Consider the following 24,778-nt stretch of genomic DNA (forward strand, 5'->3'; position numbering starts at 1 on the left):
CTCTTCTCTCAGATCTGCTCAACCTTCTTGCCTCACTGTGTTTTTAGTTCATCTTCATCGTCATTTGCTCTCTGGCATGTCTCAAGACCAGTTTCCAAGTATCATTTCTGAAGACCCGCTCTGTGAACTGACATCTTTCCTGCTCCACTGTAGATTTAAGATAAGAAAACAGCAGTGGAGTAAATGTGAGTAATCTGAAAACCTTATACATTAAAATGTATAAGGACCAGGAGATAAATGACTGTGAGATTTAAATGTGCATAATTATAATATACATTCCTTATTTCATCACTATGCATTACATTACTGAGCCATAGCCTCGCTCACTGTCATGTTACTTCATATACAGCCAGACTAAACCTCCTAGGCTTCCAGCTCCCTGTCGTGCATTAGTCCAGGATGTCTTCAGTCCAAAAGCAATAATATGGTAGGTTGTGTTTTCATTGTTCTGTCAAATCATGTAATCATGCATTGGTGGGATAACAATGTCAGTCTGTTAGCTCTAAAATAACTTGACCATTCTTTTTTACGCTTGACCTTAAAATTTACTTTTTCCACCCATCCATCCATTTTCTATACCCGCTTATTCTTCTAACCAGGGTCACAGTGATCTGCTGGAGCCTATCCCAGCTCTCTTTGGGTGAAAGGCAGTGGTACACCCTGGACAGGTCACCAGTCCATCACAGGGCCACATAGAGACTGGACTGTGGGAGGAAACCGGAGTACCCAGAGCAAACCCACTTAAGCACAGGGAGAACATGTAAACTCCACACAGAAAGGCTGGGTTGCGAACCCATGACCTTCTTGCTATGAGACAACAGTGCCAACCACTTATCCACCATGCTGCCTCCATTACTTTTTCTCTGACCAAATATGCAAAACACTAAAAACATTTCCACCAAGGGTTCATGTGAAGTGCTAATTAGCAATGTTGGTAAGAACACGCTGTACTAAAAACGATAAACAGTGTAAATCACCTCATTATTCACTGCTGTTCATTGCAGCAATGCATCAATGCAGCCTCACAGTGCATATGTCTGGGGGTCTACCCACAAAATTAAAATCTGTCATTGAACTGTCATTCAATTTTCCAACAGTTAGGTTTGTTACAATTGCCAAAGATTAACTTTTATTCAAAGTACTAAAATTAACAATTTGGATTTTCCAAACATTAAGTCACGCCCTCTCTTCCATCTCTGTCTTGGCTTGTAATCACTCAGAGAGGCAGAAAGTTTGAAATGTTGGTGTACAGATGCTGGGTTTAGGACTAAGGCTACACACTGTGAAGCTGTACAATGTCGAGTGACAACTACTGTCTGTTACTTCTCTCGGCGTCACCCGCTCCGCTCTGCTTTCCACCGATCTGCTCTCTTACCCTGGCAAATGTTCTGCTGCGATTTATTTTGTGCTATGTCAGAACCTCTTAACACCATTACTTCAAACTTCCTTATACACCTGTGTATCTTGTGCTCTTGCAACATTTTCCTCTAGATACTCAAAAGCGTCTACTTTCTTGACTGGATCAGATCTGATGTTCTTCGGAAGTCGGCCAAAAATATTTGGGCTTTCAGTATTTTTGCACTTTTCCAATGGAGGGAGCAATTTATAATATTCATTTCCAGCTGAGGACAGCCACTGTGGTAATGATATGCTCATAGAAGCACTTCACATCTACATGCAGCATCAAAAAGACCCATAGTAAAAACCTGAATTCACTGGAACCAGCAGCCTAAATGATTATATTTATATCCACCCTAATAATTTGCTTCTATGACTAATTTCTTCTTACTCCAAAACAGCTGATTTCCTGAAAGCTCTAGCAGAGAATTCGGCTGAAAATTAATGCAGCATATCTGGTAAGGGGAGGATAAAGCAAAAGAAAAAACAGTGTAGACTACAGTACAGTACGTGTATGTGAGGAAGAGGAGAGTAAGAATATTTGAGCAACATGAGGACCTTCTTAATGGTGACTTGAGGGGGGAAAAAAGCAAAGAAAAAATAAACATAAGGAAAAATAAGGGAGAGAGAGCATTTGAGGACAGAGCAGGAGACTGGAGGGGAAATGAGAAAGAACAGACCCTGAAAAAGAAGTAAAAGATGTGGAGCTGTGGGCCCTGATGTTGGGGCGGTTTCCTGAGGAAATACCAGAGCTGCACACAGACTAGATACACTGACAAGATACACTAGATACACTGTAATCTAGATAATCCACGTTCCAGCTACAAACTTCTTAAAGACAGGTTATTTATGGATTATTATTCAATCGTAGGTTTGCTGTTTGTGGTTTATTACAAAATGCAAACACACTTTCCCTAAATACATGATGAACATCATCAGGATATCTCACACGTTCTCAAAAGGAAGACTAATCTAGTCAATAAAATCAACAAACCTGAGCTGTAACCATTTGTCCTCATCAAATGCACTGTGAGTGAACTCTATTCTCAGAAATGCACCCAGGACACTGCATTGAAGGGTGTTTAATGTATAAAAATAATAATTTAAAGAAAGTGAAAGCAAGTGACACTAGCATTAAAATTCTGCAGATCGATACAGCACTCATCTTTCAACTCCCAACTCACTGTGTTAAGTAACTTACAAGCAGTGACTTATTCAGCTCAGTACAATCCCACTGTAGCTAAATGTGGTATTTTATGGTTTCTGTAGGGGGTTCAATGTTATGAGTGTTTTTTTTTTATTTTTTATTTTTATAAAATCACTTTACAGAATCAAAGCAGCACAAAGAATCACATGACTCTGCCTTCTAGCCTCACCCTTATCTTTGACACCGAACTGGCTTATTTTTATGATAAATACCCACAAATGTCACCTACTAGAGAAATGATGTGCTGAAGGATACTTTCTTAAAGATCAGAGAACATCTGATCTAGTTCTGAAACCTGTCCAGCTTAAACGCAGACACTGGCTGTGATCCAGGCAGACATTGGCACAAACAGCTGGGAGACAAAGGCATTTAAAAAAAATTAACATCTCTTATTGATTGTGCCTTAGAAATCAGACACTGAGCTTTTTCTGTTTGTCTTTGCAGAACAAAACCTTAGTCTCTTATATCCTTAGCCAAGCTTCAGGGCATGTGAGCCATAATTTAAAGCCAGCTGTGGATTCCTCGGGTCCTGACACGGAGGAGGAAGCAGCCAGTTTTCAAGGATGGCTTTTTATTATTATTATTTTTTTATAACTGACCCAACTCAGTGAGCTGTCGTTGGCTCTTAGACTCACAGACTAGAATTTTCAAGCACGGCCAAAGAATAAATATTTCAGTGACTTTATATTTCTTTGAAAAAGACACTGCATGGCAATTGAAGAAGAAAGGGTTAACACAGAGAGCCAACAGAATGAAAGAAGAAAACTTGGCAGAGAAAACTGAATGGGAGGGAAAAAACGATGAATTAAGCAGTCGCATGCATCTCTTCCCCTGACTCTGCTCTCCTCCCTGTTCTGATCTAAACTCTCTCCACCTCTTCTTCTGTTTTCACCCTCTTTCTTTGTGTGTAACTCTCTCCTTGAGAACTCCCATATGGGAACACACAACTTTTAACCATTTTTATTTTGTGATTCCACAGTTGTGCAAACCTGGACCGCTAAAAGGAAAACATTCTTCCCATCTGATCCAGGTCCTTTCTGTCCTGCGCATACACTGTTAATGGAGGTGAACAGCTAAATACAGTGGCCAAACAGAGGCTGAACCATCCCTCATCTGCTTACTCCAAGGAAAGCTGCCTTTATTTGACCGAAGGGACAAATAAACTGAGATAAGAGTATTAATGAAGGTTAGGTGCAAACCCTTCCAGTGCTATGAAAAGAGTGGTGCCATTTGGTTATGCATATATCCATAAAGCCCACAGGGACCAACATGGCATGTGCAACAGCACGGAGTAATAACCACTTTAAGCATAATGTTTAACATATTTGCAAAATGTCCTCAGTTAATTGTAATTCTGCTGACTGAGGTAATACAGCGTTTTTAAGAAGAGTAAACATTCACAAGCTCTCAGAATGAAAAAGTGAAAATACCTGACGGTGGCTTAACAGTTTACGCAGTTTTTTTTTAAATTGTTCGTTATAGCCGTGTTCTTTATTATTCTTTAATTTTGTTTTTTCGACTGCTGTCACCTTGGACTTTCAGAACTTCTAATCAACAGTATCAACAATTTCCCCGACATTTAATTAACTGAAAAATGAAGGGACAAATTAAAGTTATGTACTAGAGGAGAAGCTAAATTCTATGACTGGATACACAACCTGCGTATAAAGATCACGGTGACTTTAGATTACTCATTCCAGCAAATAATGTTTTTAACGAATCCTACCACGCTAATCCAATCTTCAACTACACTGTTCAAATCGACTATAAATACACATTACATGCTGAACTGACCCAAATTAGTTTTTTTCCCCCTCCAAGTGAGTCAGATCTGATACCTTCCACAGATGTGTGAACAAACCACATCATTTTTTTAGTAAAAGATTTGTACTTTTTAATTGCACTTAAATCCGATTCATATCCAATGTCTTGCCATTGATGGTGCATTTGTCTAGAATGTGTGTTTTTCACCTACAGCCTACTAACACCCTTGTGTGACATCTTGTCATTTCGGTCATGGTTTCAATTCACACACAGACACGATGCTTGCATGCACCCACACGTACATGCACGTCTTGCTATGCTCACAAGGATGACTGTCACTACATCACAAGGGTAGCATCTGATCTGCAATACACAACTCCACCTCTTTGTTTACATCTCTCCTGGACTTGGACTAACTATCACCATTTCTCCTTAAGCCCATTCACTTGTTTCTCCTCTCATTAGTTTTCATTCACTGCATTACTGGTTCCCCTTCTCCCTCCATCTCTCTCCACGCAGAAGTAGGGCACAGTGGCTCGACTGTTTATAGCAATGCAGCTGCAAGCAGGGGGAGAGAGAAAGGGGGATACATTGGGGAAAACACAGGAGGGAGGAAAAGAAACAGAGTCAAGCAGGATCATGGAGCTCAAAGTATTGTGTGTGCATGCAACCCAGTTTAATATTTCTTGCCCCCAACCCCCAAAAACACACACACACACACACACACACACACACACACACACACACACACACCACCTATTTTCAGAATCAAGATTTCAGCCAGTGTCAAGAGTCTGCATTTATGACAGGACAAGCAGCATAATCAGAGTACACACTGTACAGGCCAGTGAATCGTTTTATTACTTTATATCACTGTTTAATCATTAATCTAACCATTGGGTTAACAGCAGTGTTAGTCTACAGATACAACATATTTTTTACTATTAATAAATAAGTTGCCAAGAAAAATATTATAAAACTACACAAGTGTAGTGTACTTGTGTCTTTAACAAACTATTACTTTCTATTAGTTCAAGCATCTAAACAAGATCAATTTTAATTTCTTGCACTAGAATGAAAACTGGCACAAACATGCAAGTAATACAATTTACTTGCCCAGATACTACAGGGAAAACTCTCAATTGCAGGTTAATTAAATAAAGCCTGCCTTTTACCTTAGCTAATCTAACTATACTGCTAAAACAGCGTGTGAGTTCAGTTTGAGACAGTAGGTGCCTTGTATTGGCATTCAATATGTCAGTCTCATGCTGTTACAACGCAGTAAATTACCTGTGATTCCATACTGTCCCAAAACTGATGATTTTTGCAGTAATATAAGTGTAACAAGTTCTACTCAAATGTAGTAGCACGAAAACTGAGATGTACATTCAACCAAAACCTAAACTAACGTACACTACAGCTGCTACTGAACAATGAGAGAGAAATCGCTGCCTAAAGCTCTAATCAAACCACAGGCTGCTTTGGTAAATATCTTCTAGGCTCATTCCAACTCATATGAGCTGAAGCAGCAGAGACAATTCTCCCTCTATGTCGCTGTCATCTACTGCAAAATTTGCACCTCTGCTTTGGCTCTTTATTTAACCATTTAAAATTCCCTTTAGCTAACCACTGATGTTGTGTAACAGCATACGTCAGTGCTCAAACAACTCTCATCCAGAAAGAATTGGGATTGTATAGATGTGAAGATATCTGACTAATCTGTGCCACATGGTCATCTACCCCCCCCAGAAATGTGTACTTTAGCTATACACTTCCTATGTGATTCTGCTTTAATGGATATTGTTCAAAATACTCAGCAACGTAGTATCGACGACAGACTGTAGCTGCCTAGATCAGTAAATGACTACCCACTCTCTTATTCTGGTAGTCAGGGTTCGTAAGCTAAACATTTGGGCTCGCAACACTCACAACCTAAAGCAGGTAATGACACTTTGTCATCATTCACACACATCGTGTTCCCAAACACCATAAACCACCACAAGCTGGCAAACAGTCGTCTCAACCAGTCTTGCATCGGTTGCTAGTATGTTTGCTCATTGCTAATTCAAAAGCAAAATCCTTATTCCTAAATCATACTCATAAAAGAATCTTAAAAAGCACCAATATGCCCAAGAATGGAACAAAAATTTCTTTTAGCCCCCTCATTTCAAAGACTCTCGATGTGTGATTTAGGTACCAAGTGGAGGTTTCAACCACTAAAGGTTCTACTGAGCAATTCTGTTAACAAGTGAGTCTGTTTACTGTTTCTACTGTGAACACAAGGATGCGATTAACAACCTGCTGTCAGGTTCATGCTATTCCACTAACTGACTCTTGGTGGCAGTGAGACGCACAGATTTGCTTACAAAGGCAGTGAAGAAGAAAATGGCAAGCTGGCAAACGTACCTAAACAATGTATGGTTTAAAGTATTTTCTTTGTGATTTAGCAAACGTTTGAAGAGAAAGGAACTGTATTCATTCACGTTTGTTAGACCTGTTTTGACATGAAACACTGAACAGAAATATAATTTTTGTTTCTTTATAAGAAAATGACACAGTGCTCCTTTAAAATTTTCTTGTGTACTGGATAAGAGCAAACTTTGAGTTTAGCACTCACAGCTGATATTTGCTAGGGGATTTATTACTATTTTATCTTGCTGCAGAAGCTCATAAACCACAAGCTTGACAGAGCCTCTGGCAATGAGACAAATACACATATAAGACACCAGACTAAGTACAAGGGAAATTACATGATCATACTCAGTCTTATACACATTGTCCTTCTACAGGTCACACACAACCATGCATCTAGCTGTGCATGGACAACTGACACACAGAAAGGCACAGACACAGTGCACAATATATTCCTACACTAGATGCACAGTCCCTCCTGACAGACCACCACTGAGTATATCAATCCAACTGCTTTCTCCAACAACACACACCCACGCAGGGAGACTGGAGCAAGAGACACTTACTGATTTTCTCCTCGGCTTGGGAAAAAGGGAAGCAGCACAGCTGACCCATGGCGCCTCCTTCCCTTATCTCCTGTTCCCCTCTCCCTGTTGTTACCCCTCTTTTTCCTCTTCCTCTTGTTCTAAGCCAGATGGAATGAGAGTCCTGCTTCTTCCCTTGTCTCCCACTCTTTATCCACCCTCAAAGGACAGATGCACCCGGTGAGGATGGAGGCAACCCAAAAAGAGGAAAAAAAAAAAAAAGAACCTCCCTTTCCCTTTCCCTGTGTGCAGCCTGAACAAGACGAAGCAAAGCGGCAGACGCTGAAAAAAATGCACGAGTGGCTCCTTGCTCTTGCTCTACTTTGCACTGACACAGGGAGGAGGGGTGTATACGTGTGTGTAGCAAGAGAAGGAGAGGGAGAGAGGGAGAGAGAAAGAGTGGGAGAGCTGGAGTGTGTGTAGGAAACAAAAAACACAAAAAGAGTAATTTTATCATGTGTGTGAAGTGGGGAAAGCGGAGGAGGTGTGTGTGTAACTAGATGGGGACAGAGGAGGATGGGTGTATTGTGTGAACAAGCTTGAATTAGTGTATATTCAAGAAGGAGAGAGTGAGCATGCTTAGGAGTGTGGTAAGTCTGTAGAAGAAGAAAAAGGAGCAGTATATAAGAGGAGCCAGCAGATAATACTGTGTATGTGTGGAAGGGGAGGGAGGCTACAGGCTCCGCCTCTCCTCGTCATTGTAGCTTGAATAATGGTTGTTGAATAGCCGGCAGCTGCAGTCTGCTCGTTTCTCGGTTATTTATGTGACCTGCATACTGCGTTGTAGCAAATATCCCCAAAGATTAGAATCATGTACTAAAATTCATTGTTAAAAGTAGGTCATTTCTGTTATTTCTCTAATTCTCCCCGCCTTGAATAATTTGGGCTTTATTTTACTCACGCACATAATGACTAATGCTCATTATAACCACATGAAGCCTTAAGGCCTCGAAACTATAATATATTTAAGCAAAATAATATTTTGATATGTCCAGAAAGGTTATTTTAAATGTTGAAGCAAGCGTCAATGGACAATACATTTTTTAGCTATGCTTACTAAGTCAAAGTCATCGTTGACGATTTGCTGCCCTTGAATTACATCATTACACAAACTGATGCACAGCTTTTTTTTTTTTTTTTTAATTCTTGGCCCTAATTTATTTAGGAGATATCATTCACTTGTTGATTTTTGTACATTCGCCTGCCAAACATATTTGGCCACACTTAGTTAAACAATCGAAAAACATGGCATTATGAGTGAGTAAACAGCGAGTGGCTTAGTGTGTTCTCGCAGTCCTACACCAGTCCACAACTATTCCTGATCAGTTTCTCTCTCTCGTCATTAATATTTATTGCCATGCCTCGATAATCCTGCTGCACAATGTTAACAGTATCTCCTGAGTAGTTGCATAATATCTGGTTAATCTGGATGTAATATATGTTGTAGTGCCTGATCTCTCTCAGCTCAGCGTCAGCATCAGCATCAGCACTGCACTCTGATGCAATGACCCCAAACAAGTTCCCACAGTCGGAGCTTGGTTTAGTCTGGCAGCATGAGGTGCTAACGCTGATTGAAAACTCTATTCCAACAGAGGAAATATCACTTTCCTCTGCTGTGGCATTAAGCACTATTCTACTATTGGTCCAATGAAGATAAAGAAAACAAAGACCAAAACAAATCATCTGTCTCTGAAGTGAGAAAAGTTATAGTTTTTACAATATGAAGAAATCAACATCCAACTCATATTACAGATACAATTTAAAACCTTGAAACAATTATTCACTGCTGTATTTTGTAGCTGTGTGTATACCTCTATGAAATGAGGAGGGTACAGGTACTGTAGAAAGGTGATTACAGGCAGTGCTTTTCAACCATACAGCCTCAGTTCAAGCCTTCTCAACAGCCCCCTTCAGCAGCTCTGCTGACGAGTCCTTGAGTAAAACAATGAATCTCCACCAGTTCCAGAGATGCTTTTCTGTAGCTGCATGTGCACAATTCAACACAGAAGGTCTAGTTAAAAACACTCTGCAGGGTTAATGGACTATTACAAACAAGGGGGTAAAGGGATGTGAATGTGAAGACGTAGGGGGATATAAAAGCACTAAAAAACACACACGAGCACGGACACATTGTAGGGCATCGTGCACTGAGCTCAGCTATGTGAATAGACAGTGGAGCCCTGTCTCCAGCATTCAGCTCACAGCTGCCACTTTACACACACACAGCATGCAGCTGCAATGACTGCTATTTGTGGACCTGAAATGTTGTCATTGACAAGGCCCAGTAGCAACTGTCAGTTATTACTGTACCTATATGTGTGTATGAACATGTGGATCACCCCTGTATACAAAGACATAATGTAAATGATTTAACCATAAAACAGGTCAGGGACTATTCAACCCAGGAAACTTCAGCAACATTACACTCTTACTTAAGCACTGCAATGCAAAGAGAGACAGATGGATAAGAAAACACTGCAACAATGTTGACTTTGTTCAGTTGAAGGTCAATAATGGTGCCTCAGTAGTTAGTCACAAGACACGTTATGCACACAAAGAGAAGAAGACAACCACATATTAAAGGAAACGGAGACTTCAGTCTACTCTTGTGATTTGGCATTTCTGTTTATCATAATTCCAACATGAATAATTCACTGTAGATGTGCCAGCATGCACACATACACAAACAGGCAATGAAGACACCATGATGTGCTCTTCCTGCTCTTCCCTTGTTGTCACTTACAGTAGAAGCCTGCCATGTGGCTGCATTATCACCATGCAAAGTCTGGGACACTGAATCCATGTCACAAAGAAAACATTATTTATATGCATCACACATTTCAGCGAGGATTTAACTGAAGAACACCCAGTAAACAAACATCGTAGGATGAGGCATGAGAGTTTTCCAGTTGGATCATAAACTGCCAATTTACAATTAAATTACCAGACAACTACATGTCATGTAGCTGTAGCTAAAAGATTTAAAAGCCTGTTTGCATGTTTCTCATGCATCTATGCACAGATACAGTGAAATCCACAGGTCATGTTATTCACCATTTTTGTTATATTTAATTAATTTTGATGAGCTTAATGTAAATCTGCATTTTTCACATGCGTTCATGCTCCGTCAGCGTTTATTCACACTCCACTGAACATCGAACAGTGTCCATTCAGTTCCTAGCTGAGCTGAATGCGGCAGCCTGGCAGCTAGTTTATTTGCTCATCGGGAGTGTTCAGGTTGTTAAAACAACAAATGTTTGAACAAAAAATGGTTATTTTTACATTCTGTTCTATTTCACAAACAACACGAAGACTTACAGATGTGAAAACAACATGTTTCTAGATCAGGTCTGGCTGCTTTACAGAGATGCAAGATGAGCCACATTAGCATCCTGCACAATTAGTTCATACTAAAATGTTTGACAGACCTCAACTAAATAAGTCTTCAATATGGTCAAGCAGAGTAAAATGTTCAGAGAAAATGAGAGAGAAACAGATTGAGAAAAATATGTAAGTGGGTTTCATTTGATTGTCATCATATTTGACAGTTCTCCCTTTCTAAACCTCTATCCAATCTTCCTTTGCCTGTTGCCCTATACTCTACTATTATTCCTCTAATTTTCTTTTCATTGCGCCATCTGACTCCTTCACCCAAGACCCATGTCACCCTCCTTCACCCTTGGTTTAATATCAAACTTCAATTCGCTCGCCTGTTTAATGTCACGTTCACTCAGGCTATTTTCACTTCGCTGTTTGTCTGGTCATCGTATCTCCCTCTTCTCATTCTCATTATTTTTCTCATTCTACTTCTCCCATAAGCCTATTCTCTTCCCCTCTGCCTACCCTTTTCTCTTCCCATACTCATTTATCAATGACCAGTGAAATCAAGTCCCTTTTAAATGAGCTCAACTGATTGCATTAGTGCTGTACATATAAATGCCAGTGATGCTACCTTTCCAATGGTTCACTGACCTTTTCATAGTTCAGCGACAAATCTCCCAGATCTCAATTACATCCCAGATGCTGAAGTCAACAATTTTCTTGACACACTTGCTCGCAATTACAGCTTAAACCCTATGACAGAAATGCAGCATAAGCCCTACCACTGCCACTGGTGAGTTGCCATTGTTACAATTCGAAATTAATCTTTTTAAATTCAATCTATGACTAACTCTCCATTTGTTGGATTACCACTAATATTTCCTCCTCTCAAACAGCACTGATGTCAATCATACAGTTATGTCCAGCAGTGCCTTTCAGGCTATGCAGTCACTTTAGGACTCAATCATGTTAAAATGCTGTGCTGCCATCCCCAAACAAACTTTGGCAACAGCTCTGTGAACGGAGATGGATATACAGTGTGCAGCACTACACCAGACCTTATTCAGATGCCCTCTCTAGAAAAATCAAAAGAAAACGGGAGGCAAGGGAAATGGTCTACTAATGAATTATTAGAAAGCACGTCAGTAATGATGTACCAATCTTTCCATCAGGGACATTTACATTACTTTTACATTTAGGGCAACAATAATACCTGGATACTGTTAAACTGATTTTTTACTCCTCAATTCAGGTCTTTCAAATAAAGCCCTCTCCTGAGTCAGTATTTCTCCAAACAGAAATTAGCCCACATACATGTAAATGAGTGAACTGCGTCATCTGGCTGGTGACTGCAAAATGAGCACTGCCAAAGACTCATTTATTAGGAAAAAGCCACACAGTACACTCCGTACAGAAGTGAGTGACCTTATCTCAATAAAATACCAAAAGGTCACAGAGCAATAAACCACCTTCATCTGTCCATCTGTTTGTGCTGTGCCTTTGTGCTGCTGTGTGTTTGTGTCTGAGGGCTTCTGTGTGTATATGAATCTGCTGTCAATGTATGTTTCTGCATGCAAAGCTGTGAGTGTGTGTTTTATACTGTAAATACCAACAGGCCACGACAGGAGCTGCAGTATACCTGCCAGCCTACTAAAAGAGTATTATCTCACTTTTCAGTTCAAATGGAAATGTCACACTGACCACTTGCTTGTGTATGTAAGAAAACAAACATGTAAAAATGTGTTCCTAAAGCCATGACATTTCGTATTTTCACTCTTGTTTCATTGGCCTTTCAACTACCAAGCTGCTGCCAGCTGGCTTGATACAAAAAAAGCATATTTTCAGGCTAACTGAACAGAAAACCGTTTTTTTCCTAACAGTTTCCCCAACAAATACAATCTGAAGTGACATGACAAGTGATAACAAGACTTGTTCTCACAGCATGGATCTATTATCTATTTCACATATACACACACTTCTTCAATTATCTCCATTGTATTGGTTGCATTAACTTCACATTCTAGCAGAGCAGTGTGTGGAAACAAAAGAGTCTTTTCCCAGCGACCTTGTTCTGAATTACAAACATTCAAACATCTGTCTAAACAGAAATGGCAACACAATATTTCATGTGCTTTCTTCGTCACTACACAGAACAGAGAAGACAGAAAGCAGAAGGGACAACATGTGATAAAGTTGTAATCACAATCCAAAACCACAGTGTTGCAGTTATTATCCTTTTATAATTATACTGAAACTAAATCAGCATCTGCTATCAGCTCTACAGTGAGTGAGTGTTAGCTCATTATTTTGCTGTACAGTCTGCAGCTTTACTTCACTGTTCTCACACTGCTGCTTTCAGCTGCAGCAGGCAGAGGTTTTCAGTGAAAAAGCTTTAAAACCCCATTATACGCTACCTGCTCAGCACCAAACAGTCAAACTAGTTGGGGATCATAGTGCAGCATTTATCAGCTACAGATCCAGATGTTTCCCCCAGGAGTTGGTGTAAAACAAAAAGCAAGCCATTAGAAAAAACAGAAAGTATGTGTAAATAACATTAATTAATACTGCAGCGTTGTTTGCTGTCAATCCATATTGAGATTATAATAACTTCAATAAGATTATATGCCCATCGAGCACTTAATAATATATAGTATGCCTGCTAACTTCAATTATTCATGTCATTAGCAATTCTCTCAGTCAAATCCGTGGAACTGTTGGGTGAGAAGTCAACTCTTTATTCCCTGCTGTATCAGTGTCTACAGTGAGCAGCAACACTGCTGTGTGCTGGCTGAGTAATTGCTCTCCTGTGGAGAAAGTGATGCCACATACTGCTCATCATGTGTTTTTGACTTCAAACTATAGAGATTTGAAGCTTTAATATGGATGTTGGCCATTCTCAAACCATGTCTTCAGACTGAAGGATGTGTTTTGTGTAGAGCTGTTTTACATCCATGTTGACACATTTCCAAAGTCAGATTACAGAATATTTTTTTCATATAGGTATGACACTTCTCTGAAACTTTTGCCAAAGTTAAACTGTTTTGATTACAAATCAATATGTATTGTAACTCTAAAGTATTACCACTGTAGGTTATAAGTCTTAAAACAAGAAAGTTGCAGGGACTGAACTGAGCAATGGTATAATTCATTTCTTATGGAGTCACCTCCTCATTTTTAAGAAGCCACTTGTGCTATTTCTTATTATCTTAACCTTAAATTGTTGGTTTAAATCACTTATGCAACTTCAATCACAGATAGCAAGCACTATGAGCAACACTCAGGTTTAGACATAGTTCTGTCATTTCAAAGAACTGCATGCAGTTCTCAATTTTAGTTCTCTTGCATTTATATGTATGCATTGTTGTGGAAAAACACTTGGCAGAAACAGAAGCCTTTTGATGACGAGAAGTGTGAGGTAAGCATCCCCCTGCACCGTCTCTCACTCCCCCACACACACTGTCACTCTTTGTCTCTCACACAACCCAGTGATCCACAAAACACTGTGACAGCCTACTTGCACTCCTGTAGACAGCTCCCAACACACACACGCACTATCACACATCCATGTACACACAGCAATTAATACATCCATTTGACAGAGACACTTGGGAAGCCTCTGCTAATCCATTATATATTGTAAACTGTTGATGCACATGTGGAGATATTCATAAATCCTGTTAACTCCATGCTAACTATGTTTATTAATTTGTATGTAGATTAGATACTAGTGCTCCTTAAAGACAAACGTACGTAAACATGATTTTCAAAATTTTGAGATGGTACCGTCAGCGTGATTTTTCGTAATGCATTGGCCATGTCTATAGTATTTCAATTACAGAACATCAAATCAATTTTTAGCCATAATAATATAAAATTAAGCTTTCTTTTTGCTAAAGCTATAAAAAATACTTACCTTGGTTTGTCTGTTGGTTTTCAGAATACTAGTCATGTGATACAGGCCATAGGTCACATTTTTGCCTCCAGTTATTAGACGAAAACGTGACCTATTTATACCCCTGGCAAGCTATTTTGAAGTACTAGGCCATTGAAGGGTGGCAGAGATGAATTAGGTTTTTATTTTATTATTGTTATTGTACACCTTTCAATATTAGCAAGACATGTTACCTTCAAAGATCTATTCAGATACATCATTCATACTGCAGATTTCATTTTTAAATGGACACAAATGCCATTTTTCTCCTCAGTAACTCAACAACCCATTATACAAGCTGAAAACTAATTCTTACTTTTCTGTACATTTATTCAAATCAAAAACTGTAAATGTCATTTACAGAAGTATTGTGCCTCTAAATTCGTTACTTTGTAGAAGACCCTTTGTCTTGTTGGTAAGGCTTCTACAAGCTTTGCACATTTGATTTGAGCAAGAAGACCCTTTTTTTCCTGGTAGATCCGGTCATGCTCAGTCAGACTGAATGGAAAGCACTGTAAAACAGCCATCTTCAGGTCACTCCTGTTCTGTGGGGTATAAGTCTGGGTTTTGGCTGGGCCACTCAAGAACAGTCGGAAATGTGTCATGAGGAAAAGCTTTGTCTTACATGGATGCTTCAAATCACTGTCATCCTGAAAGGTGTACCATCACTTCAGTCTCAGGTCATGTACATTCTAGAGCAGCCTTTTCTTTTGCTTTCTGTGTTCAGCTGCATTCATCCTTTCCTCAATTCTGACCAGCCTCTCTGTCCCTACTGACAACCAATGTGATGTGGCAACCAACATGCTTTACCATAGGCATGATATGAGCCAGGTGATGAGAAGTAGCAGTCGCTAGACACAGTGCTTGGAGATCTGGCTGCTTTACTCAGGTTGGATGGATGGTCAACTCTAGGAAGTTGTCTTTAAATGTCTTTAATTTCACAGTTACTGAGGACATTGTGCTCCTGGGAACACTCAAAGCTTCATGAAAGGTTTATACTTTTGCCCTGGTCTATGTCTTTTTATCACATAGCTCTCCGGAGAGTCCCTTTGACTCCATGGTTTACACAGGTCTGTGTCTTCACTCCTAATGGGTTAGTACGTCCAGTCAATTCAATTTTCCAAAGGTAGACTCTAATTCAAATTTTAGACACAACTAAAGGTAAATTGAACAGGATGCACACAGTTTTGAGTGCCACAGCAAATGGTCTGAACGCCTTCAGAATTAAAGATCTGAGTCATTGATTTGCAAAATGACATTTGCAAAAGAATCAGAAAATCTTTTTCCACTTTGTCATGATGGGTTATTTAGTGCACGTTAACGGGTAAAAATGGCAACTTTATCCACTTATGTTAAATCTACAACACAATACAGTGTGCAAAAAGTCAAGGGACCTGAATAGTTTCTGAAGCAAGTACATTTTTCTTTGAATGACAACAAAACATTTTAAATAATGCTGGTTAAAACAATGATTTTTACATCTCTTTCAGACAGTTCTCTTTAGCAAACAAGAGATATTGTATGTGCCACCTTCACTGCTAATTAATCTTTACAGTCACAGTTCTACACTTGCTGCATCTCAAATCTGTGTGTGGGGTGTTTTTCTGTGGCAATCCTTGATGACACGATGTGTAACAAAGAGCAGCTGTGCAAAATGTGATTATGCCAAATAATTTTATCTAGATGAAACTGATGCATTCATAAAGTAATCCTTTAAAAGCCTGTTTTCCCTAGCTCCTATCATACTGTTACAATCCCGCAGCATTAGTTGGACACTAGGAGCACAAAGATTCTGCCAATTTGGATACGCCCCAAGTCCCACAATGGTCAGCAGTGCCATTTGATGTTCATGTGGAGCTACACAGTAACATCAACTGCTAGCAGAAAAGGCACAATATAGAAATCTGTTGATCTAGCTTTGCAAACCAGTCATCTGATTTATGCCAGACTGTGAACCACAGTGCAGTGACTCACATTAAATTGAATATAACCTCTAGCCATTTACAACCTGCAGACAAAGATAACAAGAATGTGCTTAGTTCTTCCAATACAGGCAGAATAAATCTACTTGGTCCATGTCAATTTGTAAGAAAAAGCAAACCATTTTCTTCAGGTACAGCAGAGGATATTCATACATTTACATCAGCTGTTGAACTTCTCAAGCCCTCAGTACTGTCCTCTTTCAGTGGCCATTAGAGCTGCTAATTCAGTGCCAAGTTCTGAAAGAACTGGCAGGGGCATAACGTCTAAACTGGGTAGTAATGTCTAAAATGGAAATGAGCTCTTGTGTATCCTCACAGTGTTTGAGGTCAGTGCCCCTTTTAGCTTCTGCTGAAAAAAAATAAAAAAACTGCTGACCTCCTGATCACACAATCAGTTCAACTGCTACAAAAATACAAATAAATACCAATTTCAAATCCACATAATTTACAAAGAGGCAAACGATATTTATACATAATTCCCCTTTCAAGTACATTTGCTGAGATAAAAGCTAAAAACAAATAAAAATGGTGACCCCAAAGTATGCTGCAAATTTTACCCCACTGCCCAAAAAACAATCATCCTATGAGCAGACAGCTCCCTCTGGTGGCTCAATATCACACATGATATACAGAGGCACTATATTTATAAATACACACACACACACACAATATAGCTGTTTGTGTGTGTACTAACCAAGTTGGAGTGAAGTCTCGGTGTAGTAATATCCATCTTCTTGCTTCTTTTTCAACATGGAACAAAGATCCACCCGCTCCACCATCTGGTCTCCAAAACACCTGAGCGTTGCAGTGAGAGAATAAAATGAGTTTGACAAAGTGTAGTGACAAACAACAAAGTGTTGATGCCTGTATAGTGACGGCAGATGTTAATCATTGCAGCTGTTTCACAGCTATTCCTTTACTAGAAGTGATGAATTAATTTAGCTCCATGGCCACTGCACTTACTATAGAGTACTGACTCTAAAAAAAACAGTGAGTATGTGTCTGCCCAAACATTTGGCTCACCATATGAAAAACAAGCACCTACTTGTTGGTATAGTTGGAGTAGAGGGCTGGGTCCACACGTTTAATACCCTGCAAGAGACCAAGAGAAACGCTGTTTATGTCACGTTCATCACTTTTTTAGGACACACACATTCATTTCTGACACACAGAGGGGTTAAAGAAACAGACATGCAGACACACAGAGACTGATGGAAGACATGAACACCAACCAGCAGGCGCCAAGCAGAATAAGATGTCATCAGGTGTCAAAGGGAAAAAAGACAGATGCTGTCCTTCCCTTGCCTCTCCCCTCACGACACTTACTCTTCTCTGCTTGTCTTCCTGTCCTCTCCTTGACCACCTCTTCCCTTGTATCTTCATCCATATCATACCCATTCCCTAATAAACTCCATGTTATTTTATATATGTTATCCTAATACATCCCAACATAAGAGTTGTCTGTTAGCCTTACATCATGAACTGTAAGTTAGAAACTGCCAATTTTCTCCCTAAATACTGCAGCAAGCATGCTATTTCCCACTGGCAGTTTCCACTAGTTGGAACAATAATTTGGCATCCAGTGGAGGTCACATTTTACAGCCGCTGAGAGGTGAGAGGAATAAAAAGGATGGCTGGGGACAAAGGAGTCACACCAGCTGTTTGGCAGTTCTGTCAAAGTCAGCTGTAACAAGAAAGCAAGCGAATTTGGAAATGAAAGCATCAAAAAGCATTATGCATGAAAATGTTTCAGCAAATCATGATTATGTAACAATTTTGGTATAATTAGAGCAGGTGAAACTATTTTGGCTTTTCTATTAAAACAAAAATGTTGTGCCAGTGCAGCCTTATGTAACTACAGCTATTGGGGAATTATATAACTTACTATTCATGTGATCACTTGGTCACTATACTCAAAAAACAAAACAACAACAAAACAAAAAAAAAAAACCCCAACAACATATTTTAAAACATGTGCGTTAATAAAGTATTAGGCTCGGTTTGGTTGATGTTTGACATCCTAGTGTGGACGTACCTCCATTTACACAGGAAAGTACTAAAGTACCATGATACTTTGATTATTCTGCCAATGCAACACGATCATAAAAGAGTATAAGAATGCAATCACAATCTGTCAAACACTGGTGGTGAAAGATCTGTTGGACCAATAATTATGTTTATTTGTATTTGATATTGAATGTACACTTTTTATCAATAGCTTTACCCAGAATGTCTGTGTCTGTAAGCAGAGACGGGCATACCTGGGATCGCAGTTTTGACGCCCTGGATAGCTTCATAACGGTCAGGTGGGCTTCAAACCCACGACTGTCTCCTTGCAGAAGACCCTGCTCCCTGAAACGGTCTCGCAGCAATTCTGCAAATCAGTTTTTAAAACTCTATAAATTATATAAGCAAACATTTTATTGATTAGGCAAAACAAGAAGACGATAAATTTATGTAACACTAAATATTATCAAATAGAGAAAGGAGGGATGTGAGGGTTGGAATATTTTTTATGCGCATCAGGAGTATACTGTTCATCCACATCTATTTCCTCACAATTAACTATCTCAAATTCCCTTTATGGACCTCTAGAAAACCCACAATGGAAGACACAAATAGTTCAGACAGACGGCTGAGAATGTCTGTCAGAGGATGGTCATAGGCTTTTTTCTCACATATCACTGTAGCACACAGCTAAAGAGAGAGATACATGAACAAGGGCATGAGAACAAAAGACAAGCTTCAAGGACAGACACACGCAAAGATGCACACACACCAACTGACAAGGTTTATAGGAAAACCAGAGAGGTATTTTTAGAAGAGGAGCTCTACAGAGAGAGAAAGGTTAGTATATAATCAATAACAGTGGTGGCAAGAACAGACGGGAGGATAGGAGAGTCTGACTTCCTTCCTTATCCTTTACTCTTCCAACAACAACAATGCCTGTTCTTTCTGTTTGTGATTTTGTTTTGTCAAGTATGTTTCAATTTTCATGTCAGAAAAAAAATAATAAATAAAACTTTAAAGATGAAATTACTTTGAGCCATTCCTTATTAAGACCCCTTGTTAAAAGCTAACTTACGAGGACTGAAGAAGATTTAGTCGACATCATATCACGTCATACAAACTACACAGAATTGCTGCTGTTTTTAACTGTTTTGTTCTGTTTCAAATTCAAAACATCAAGATGAAATAAGTAATGTAATAAGATGTAAAACTGCTTCTATTAATACTTTCTCTGCATGCTTCAGATTTGCTGCAGTACATGCTTAAATCACTCAAGGGCTTAGGGTTTGCGACGTTTGACTGGGCCAGCTTTGGAGGGTCTTCCCCTTACGTCTGTTGAGAGGCACAAAGACTTTGATGGAACAATGTAAATCCAATCAGAAGCTGCAATTCACACATCTTGAAAAAGAAGGACTTGACCACTTTCATTAACGTTCTCCACTAAATTAGTATGAAAAGTTAATCACTGCTTTTTTACCTGATTACCAATGAAAACTTTTAAAGATCCTCTTGTCTCTTAAGAGCCACAGACTTAGCCAGAAAAAGATAAAAACAAAACCTCCTTTGAACTCTGATAGCTGAGGTAATTATGAAGAAACTTGGCCCCTGTAGCTCTATCTCTCTAAAAGATTAATTTACTGCCTTTCCCTTTTTATATCAAGCCCCGAGATAAAATGGCTTTTGGGATTTGTCTCAGCTTGGCAGTGACTAATGTGACAAATGTAGTATTTTCTTGGATCTGAGCAGTTAATACACTGGATGGGCAACTAGACAATCACGCAACAGCAGAATCTAAACATGCTGCACTTATTCTGTATGTTCGGACAATTTAATATTTATTTATGAACATTAGCAGGTCTCTTAGACCTCAACACAGAGAGCCAAGACATTATGGCTCACACACACACACACATTAATAGTGTCCATCGATTTCTGTCTGAGTGTGCACAAATTCATGTGTCTGCTTTTAGGGATAACAAATTTTTTTTCGATTTAGCTAATGGAAATAGGCAGTATTAAGTGAATGTGAGCTCATATACTCTGTGTGCGTGTGAGTGTTTTGTCACAAGAGCAACGGAGCGAGAATCCTCTTAGAAATGTTGGCTTATTGTTGTTGCCAAAGGCACAACACAAAAACATACACGCAACTGCTTCTGCAAACACCCCCACAAATATACAGTACTGACACACAAACAACAAATGTAAGAGCAGAAATGTAACCACATAATAATCACAGGTATATATACAAACACAGGTAAGGTGAAAAGAAATTAAGTAAAATAAGAATGGGACAGAGAAAAGCAAACACATGCTCCATTTTTTGACCAAATCTTCTTATGCTGGTTTAATAAAGGATGTGGCTATTTTAAAAATCTAGAGTTTCCTATCACACAGCACAATCTGTGCTCTTTAATTAGGTACTTGATATGGGCCGAGGTCTGGTTGAACCACATTTTGGCAGTCTTACACTAGTGCTTATCGCTTACCGTAACAGCTCTACAGTTTAACCTGTTCTCCAGGTCCTTCCAGGACAAAGTTCAGGCTTAGCCCAGCTATGAACTGCTAGCCCACCATCTTACCAATAACAACCCTCAGAATGTAAACCGACAAGCTCCTATAGCTGTTTTACCTGCAACTTCACATTAAAAACCCCACAGCAGCGAACATTTAACCTGTTAAAGTGTCTTTTAGAAAGAAAACAAATCCTCTACCCAGGATCCTCAGCTGACCCCAGCTCAGCCATCTCACCGGAGATACACAACTACTGCATCACTGTGATTGTCAAAAATGTAATTTATTTTATACTCTGCTAAATTGCAGCCTATATATACACAATTACAGATGAGTTTGAAAATAACAGAGGAGTAAAAATCTGACCTGCCAGGCTGTCCAGTGTGTGTCTGTGTTGCCCGGGGGCCAGCTCAACAAACACCACCTCCTTCCTGAAATGACCGATGCCTGAGAAGGGCAGCACCAGATCCTGCCCACCCAGCAGCTCAGCCAATGCTGGCTCAATCTGAGCCAGCACCGTTGCCGCCCTAAAAGAAAATATACGCATGAATATTCACAGAACACACACTGTCTCACACACACTTAATCCTCTCTCTTCCTCCCTCTCATATTACATAACGAGAATCTAGTGATTACTAATGACACAATTTTCTACTTGATGTAGATTACGCATTGGTATCATCACATAACATGGCTCTATCATTTCCAGCACACTAAAAGGTTAGAATGATAACTTCACTCTGAAACACTCATTCTTAAGCCCTACATAAAAATTAATAGTCAACGTGGATAATTTGTTTTCATTTGCTTAAAATCACATAACTTGCTTGAATTTATCCACTTCCTTTTCCATTTCTAAGCAATATATGAGTTAGAAGTGCCGTTTTACCTTAACAAATAAAAACAAAGCATGTAATGTTTGGGAATATGAAATGTAAACTCTAAAAAATTCTAGCCTCTTTTACAGAATCCAAAACTATAAATTCATAATTGGCCAGTTTTTCAGGAAGTGCCAAAAGTAAGAGCTAAGAGAGAAGCTGCATGTAACACAACATATTTACTGCTGGTACAAAACATGCTACCTGACCTGTGATGTTATGACAATGTATTGAATCAGACAGACTGAATCAAACAACATAATTTTATTTTACTCTATTCTATCCTTAATCACACAACATACTGACAACGTTACAGTAACTGCAAAATGATATCGAACAGCACAGGTCTGTGTATGTAAATATGCAAATCAAAAAGCAGCTAATTATCTTATTTTACTTTAACAATCAGGAAGCTGCCTAGAGGTGCTATACCCGAGAATACACGAGTGCATCCTTTGCTGTCTGTTGCAGATTGACATGCACCTTTAAAGGAAATCAGTCTGTGATTGGACGCTGCACATTAAGGATCAAAGGAAAGGACATTTCATGTCTCTTAAAATGAGTTTCCCAGCTTTTCTGTCCTTGCATTTTTTCCTTCTTACGTGGATGGGACTAAGACACAAGGAAAAGCTATGAGGAAAACAGGGAGGCTCCTAGTGGATCTGGGATTAACCAAAACCATCCTTGGCACAGGACAGTGTAATGCATGTAAGACACACATCATGTTTGCTGTGGCTCTGAGAGATTTCGTACTGGCTGTTCTGTTTGAACATTTAGCTTTTCATGGTGTGCATTTTTCCTGTGGTTTGTGTTTATTAAGCGGCACAGTTTATAACACACATTACAGGGTTGCTGTGTGTGCATGTTTGTGTATATGTTGGTAAGTGCACTCACAGATCTACTTGCTCCTGATTGGCTAGATGAGTGACTAACAGCGTGATGTGGAGAGTTGGGACTGGGATCATGGCTTTGGCCAACCGTGGCTCCTGCTGAAGCACCGCCTCTTGAACCTCAACCACAGCTGACTTTATCTGTATTGGACAAATACACTTTCAGCAATCAGCGGTGGTGAGTTACAAAAAGGCAGATACTGTCACATACAGTAAGTGGTCATTGCTTCTTGTCCTTCCAACAACTATTTTAGTATGGGTGAGAAGAGGAAAGCAGATGAGGCAATGAGGCATTACCATTGGGTAAATCAGGTGAGCTTTTTTTCTTTCATTAATTATTTAGACTTTAGTGTCATCAGTCATCAGATAATTGAGATTTGATCTTTTTTTTTCCTGTGTCAAGTGTCAAACAGAATTCATCAACAGTTTGGAGAAGCTCTTCTCTGCTCTTAGCTCTTCTCAGGAACAGGAGAATTCAAATATTCAAAACAAATAATGCCCTTACTGAACCATAAAGAAAGATCTGAATTATGCGCCAATTTTTTTTTTCTTGATTTGTTTGTGTCATCAATGTATTATATTATGTGTGAAAATGAACTTGAAATGTCCTTAAGATAAAAAAAAACATCACAGTGAAAATATTGCTGGATTTAGGTCTTTTGATTAAAAGTCTTGAGGGTAAAGTTTTTGACACTCATATTTGATAAGTACCTAGTTTAGCTTCCTAACATCACAGCTCCTGAACAGAATGTTTTTTTGGCTGCCGAGTAGAGAAGCTCTGTTGTCGAACCACATGTGAATGCATCACCAGGAATCACATATCAAACTGTGATTTTAACATGATTGAAACTCCAAAAATATGTAGCTTTGACAGATACTAGCAAGGACTTTCATGAAAGTGTAAAAGCTTAATTGAACATGTTTCACTGTAACATGATTTTGATTATGTATTAAAATGAACGGAAATCAATGAGCCCCTGGAAAGTGACTGTGAAATGGCTGTCAGGATTTATTGTGCAAAATCACTACAGTGGTCTTTTAAAGACATCGATTCCTGTGCAAAAACTTCAACAAAAGTAAGTAGCATTTTCTGATAAACTGGGTGGGATATTCAGAAGTTCCTTTAAAGACACAAGTGGTGAAAGGTAGAGAACTTACCTGTGTGTTAGTGATGGGGATGGAGACAAAGTAATTGGGTCGCTGGCTCTGTTTCTTTTTTTTCTTCTTCTCTCCATCCTCCTCACTGTCTACTCGCCCTCCACTGTCTCCCCTCTTCCTTTTTTTCTGTGCTGACTCTGGGTTAGTGACTAGAGAGGATAGGCAAACACGTTTAAAACCCAAATACACTCATTAATATAAACTGCCAGAAATACAAGAAACTGGCCAGACTCTGAACCAAAATGTCACAGCACAACTTTGTTTTTGAGACCTGTCAGCCTTTAACCCTCTACTGTAAAAAAAAAAAAAAACTTTTATTGAAAGTTACAATTGTAAGAATATACATACATCCTAGCTCCTTCCATGTAGTTGGACTGGTCAGAGCGAATGGGAGCTCTGACATTAAGTTGTATGAAGTTTCTGCTGATTTGAGCTTTTTCTTCATCAACTTTCTCCTCTCCCTCCTCATCTTACTCTTTGCCTTTTTTCCAGGTAACCTTGAAGGAGCCGCTAAGAACAAAATACAGCACACATACTGAATGTGTATGAACATGGATGCAAAACACAAGTTTGACCATCCCTTAAATTACTGATACTTACATTCACTAAAATGTAGACAACTACAAAGTCATTGTGCTGCACATTAAGAGACAGATATGCTATTGCATATCTACTTTGAGATGTATGTGCATTGCAATTACATAATTATAACATCGCAATGTGGGAAAATAT

The 24,778-nt window shown here is 39.2% G+C and overlaps 1 protein-coding gene across 5 annotated transcripts in view; it reads right to left on the reverse strand.

Annotated features, from left to right (window-relative positions):
* The window catches only part of akap7 (A-kinase anchoring protein 7), a 32,696-nt gene that overhangs the window by 6,509 nt on the left and 1,409 nt on the right, over positions 1-24,778 (reverse strand). For all 5 annotated transcript variants that reach the window (XM_026318562.1, XM_026318561.1, XM_026318563.1 and 2 more), the window contains exons 3-9: positions 24,395-24,556; positions 24,047-24,195; positions 22,893-23,029; positions 21,487-21,647; positions 18,861-18,973; positions 17,645-17,691; positions 17,294-17,394 (exon numbers count right to left, since the gene is read on the reverse strand). In XM_026318562.1, the coding sequence (XP_026174347.1) occupies positions 17,294-17,394; positions 17,645-17,691; positions 18,861-18,973; positions 21,487-21,647; positions 22,893-23,029; positions 24,047-24,195; positions 24,395-24,556 (870 nt within the window). The remainder of the gene's footprint in view (positions 1-17,293; positions 17,395-17,644; positions 17,692-18,860; positions 18,974-21,486; positions 21,648-22,892; positions 23,030-24,046; positions 24,196-24,394; positions 24,557-24,778) is intronic.

Source organism: Mastacembelus armatus, chromosome 24 (assembly GCF_900324485.2).
Source record: "Mastacembelus armatus chromosome 24, fMasArm1.2, whole genome shotgun sequence".
Lineage (NCBI taxonomy): Eukaryota > Metazoa > Chordata > Actinopteri > Synbranchiformes > Mastacembelidae > Mastacembelus > Mastacembelus armatus.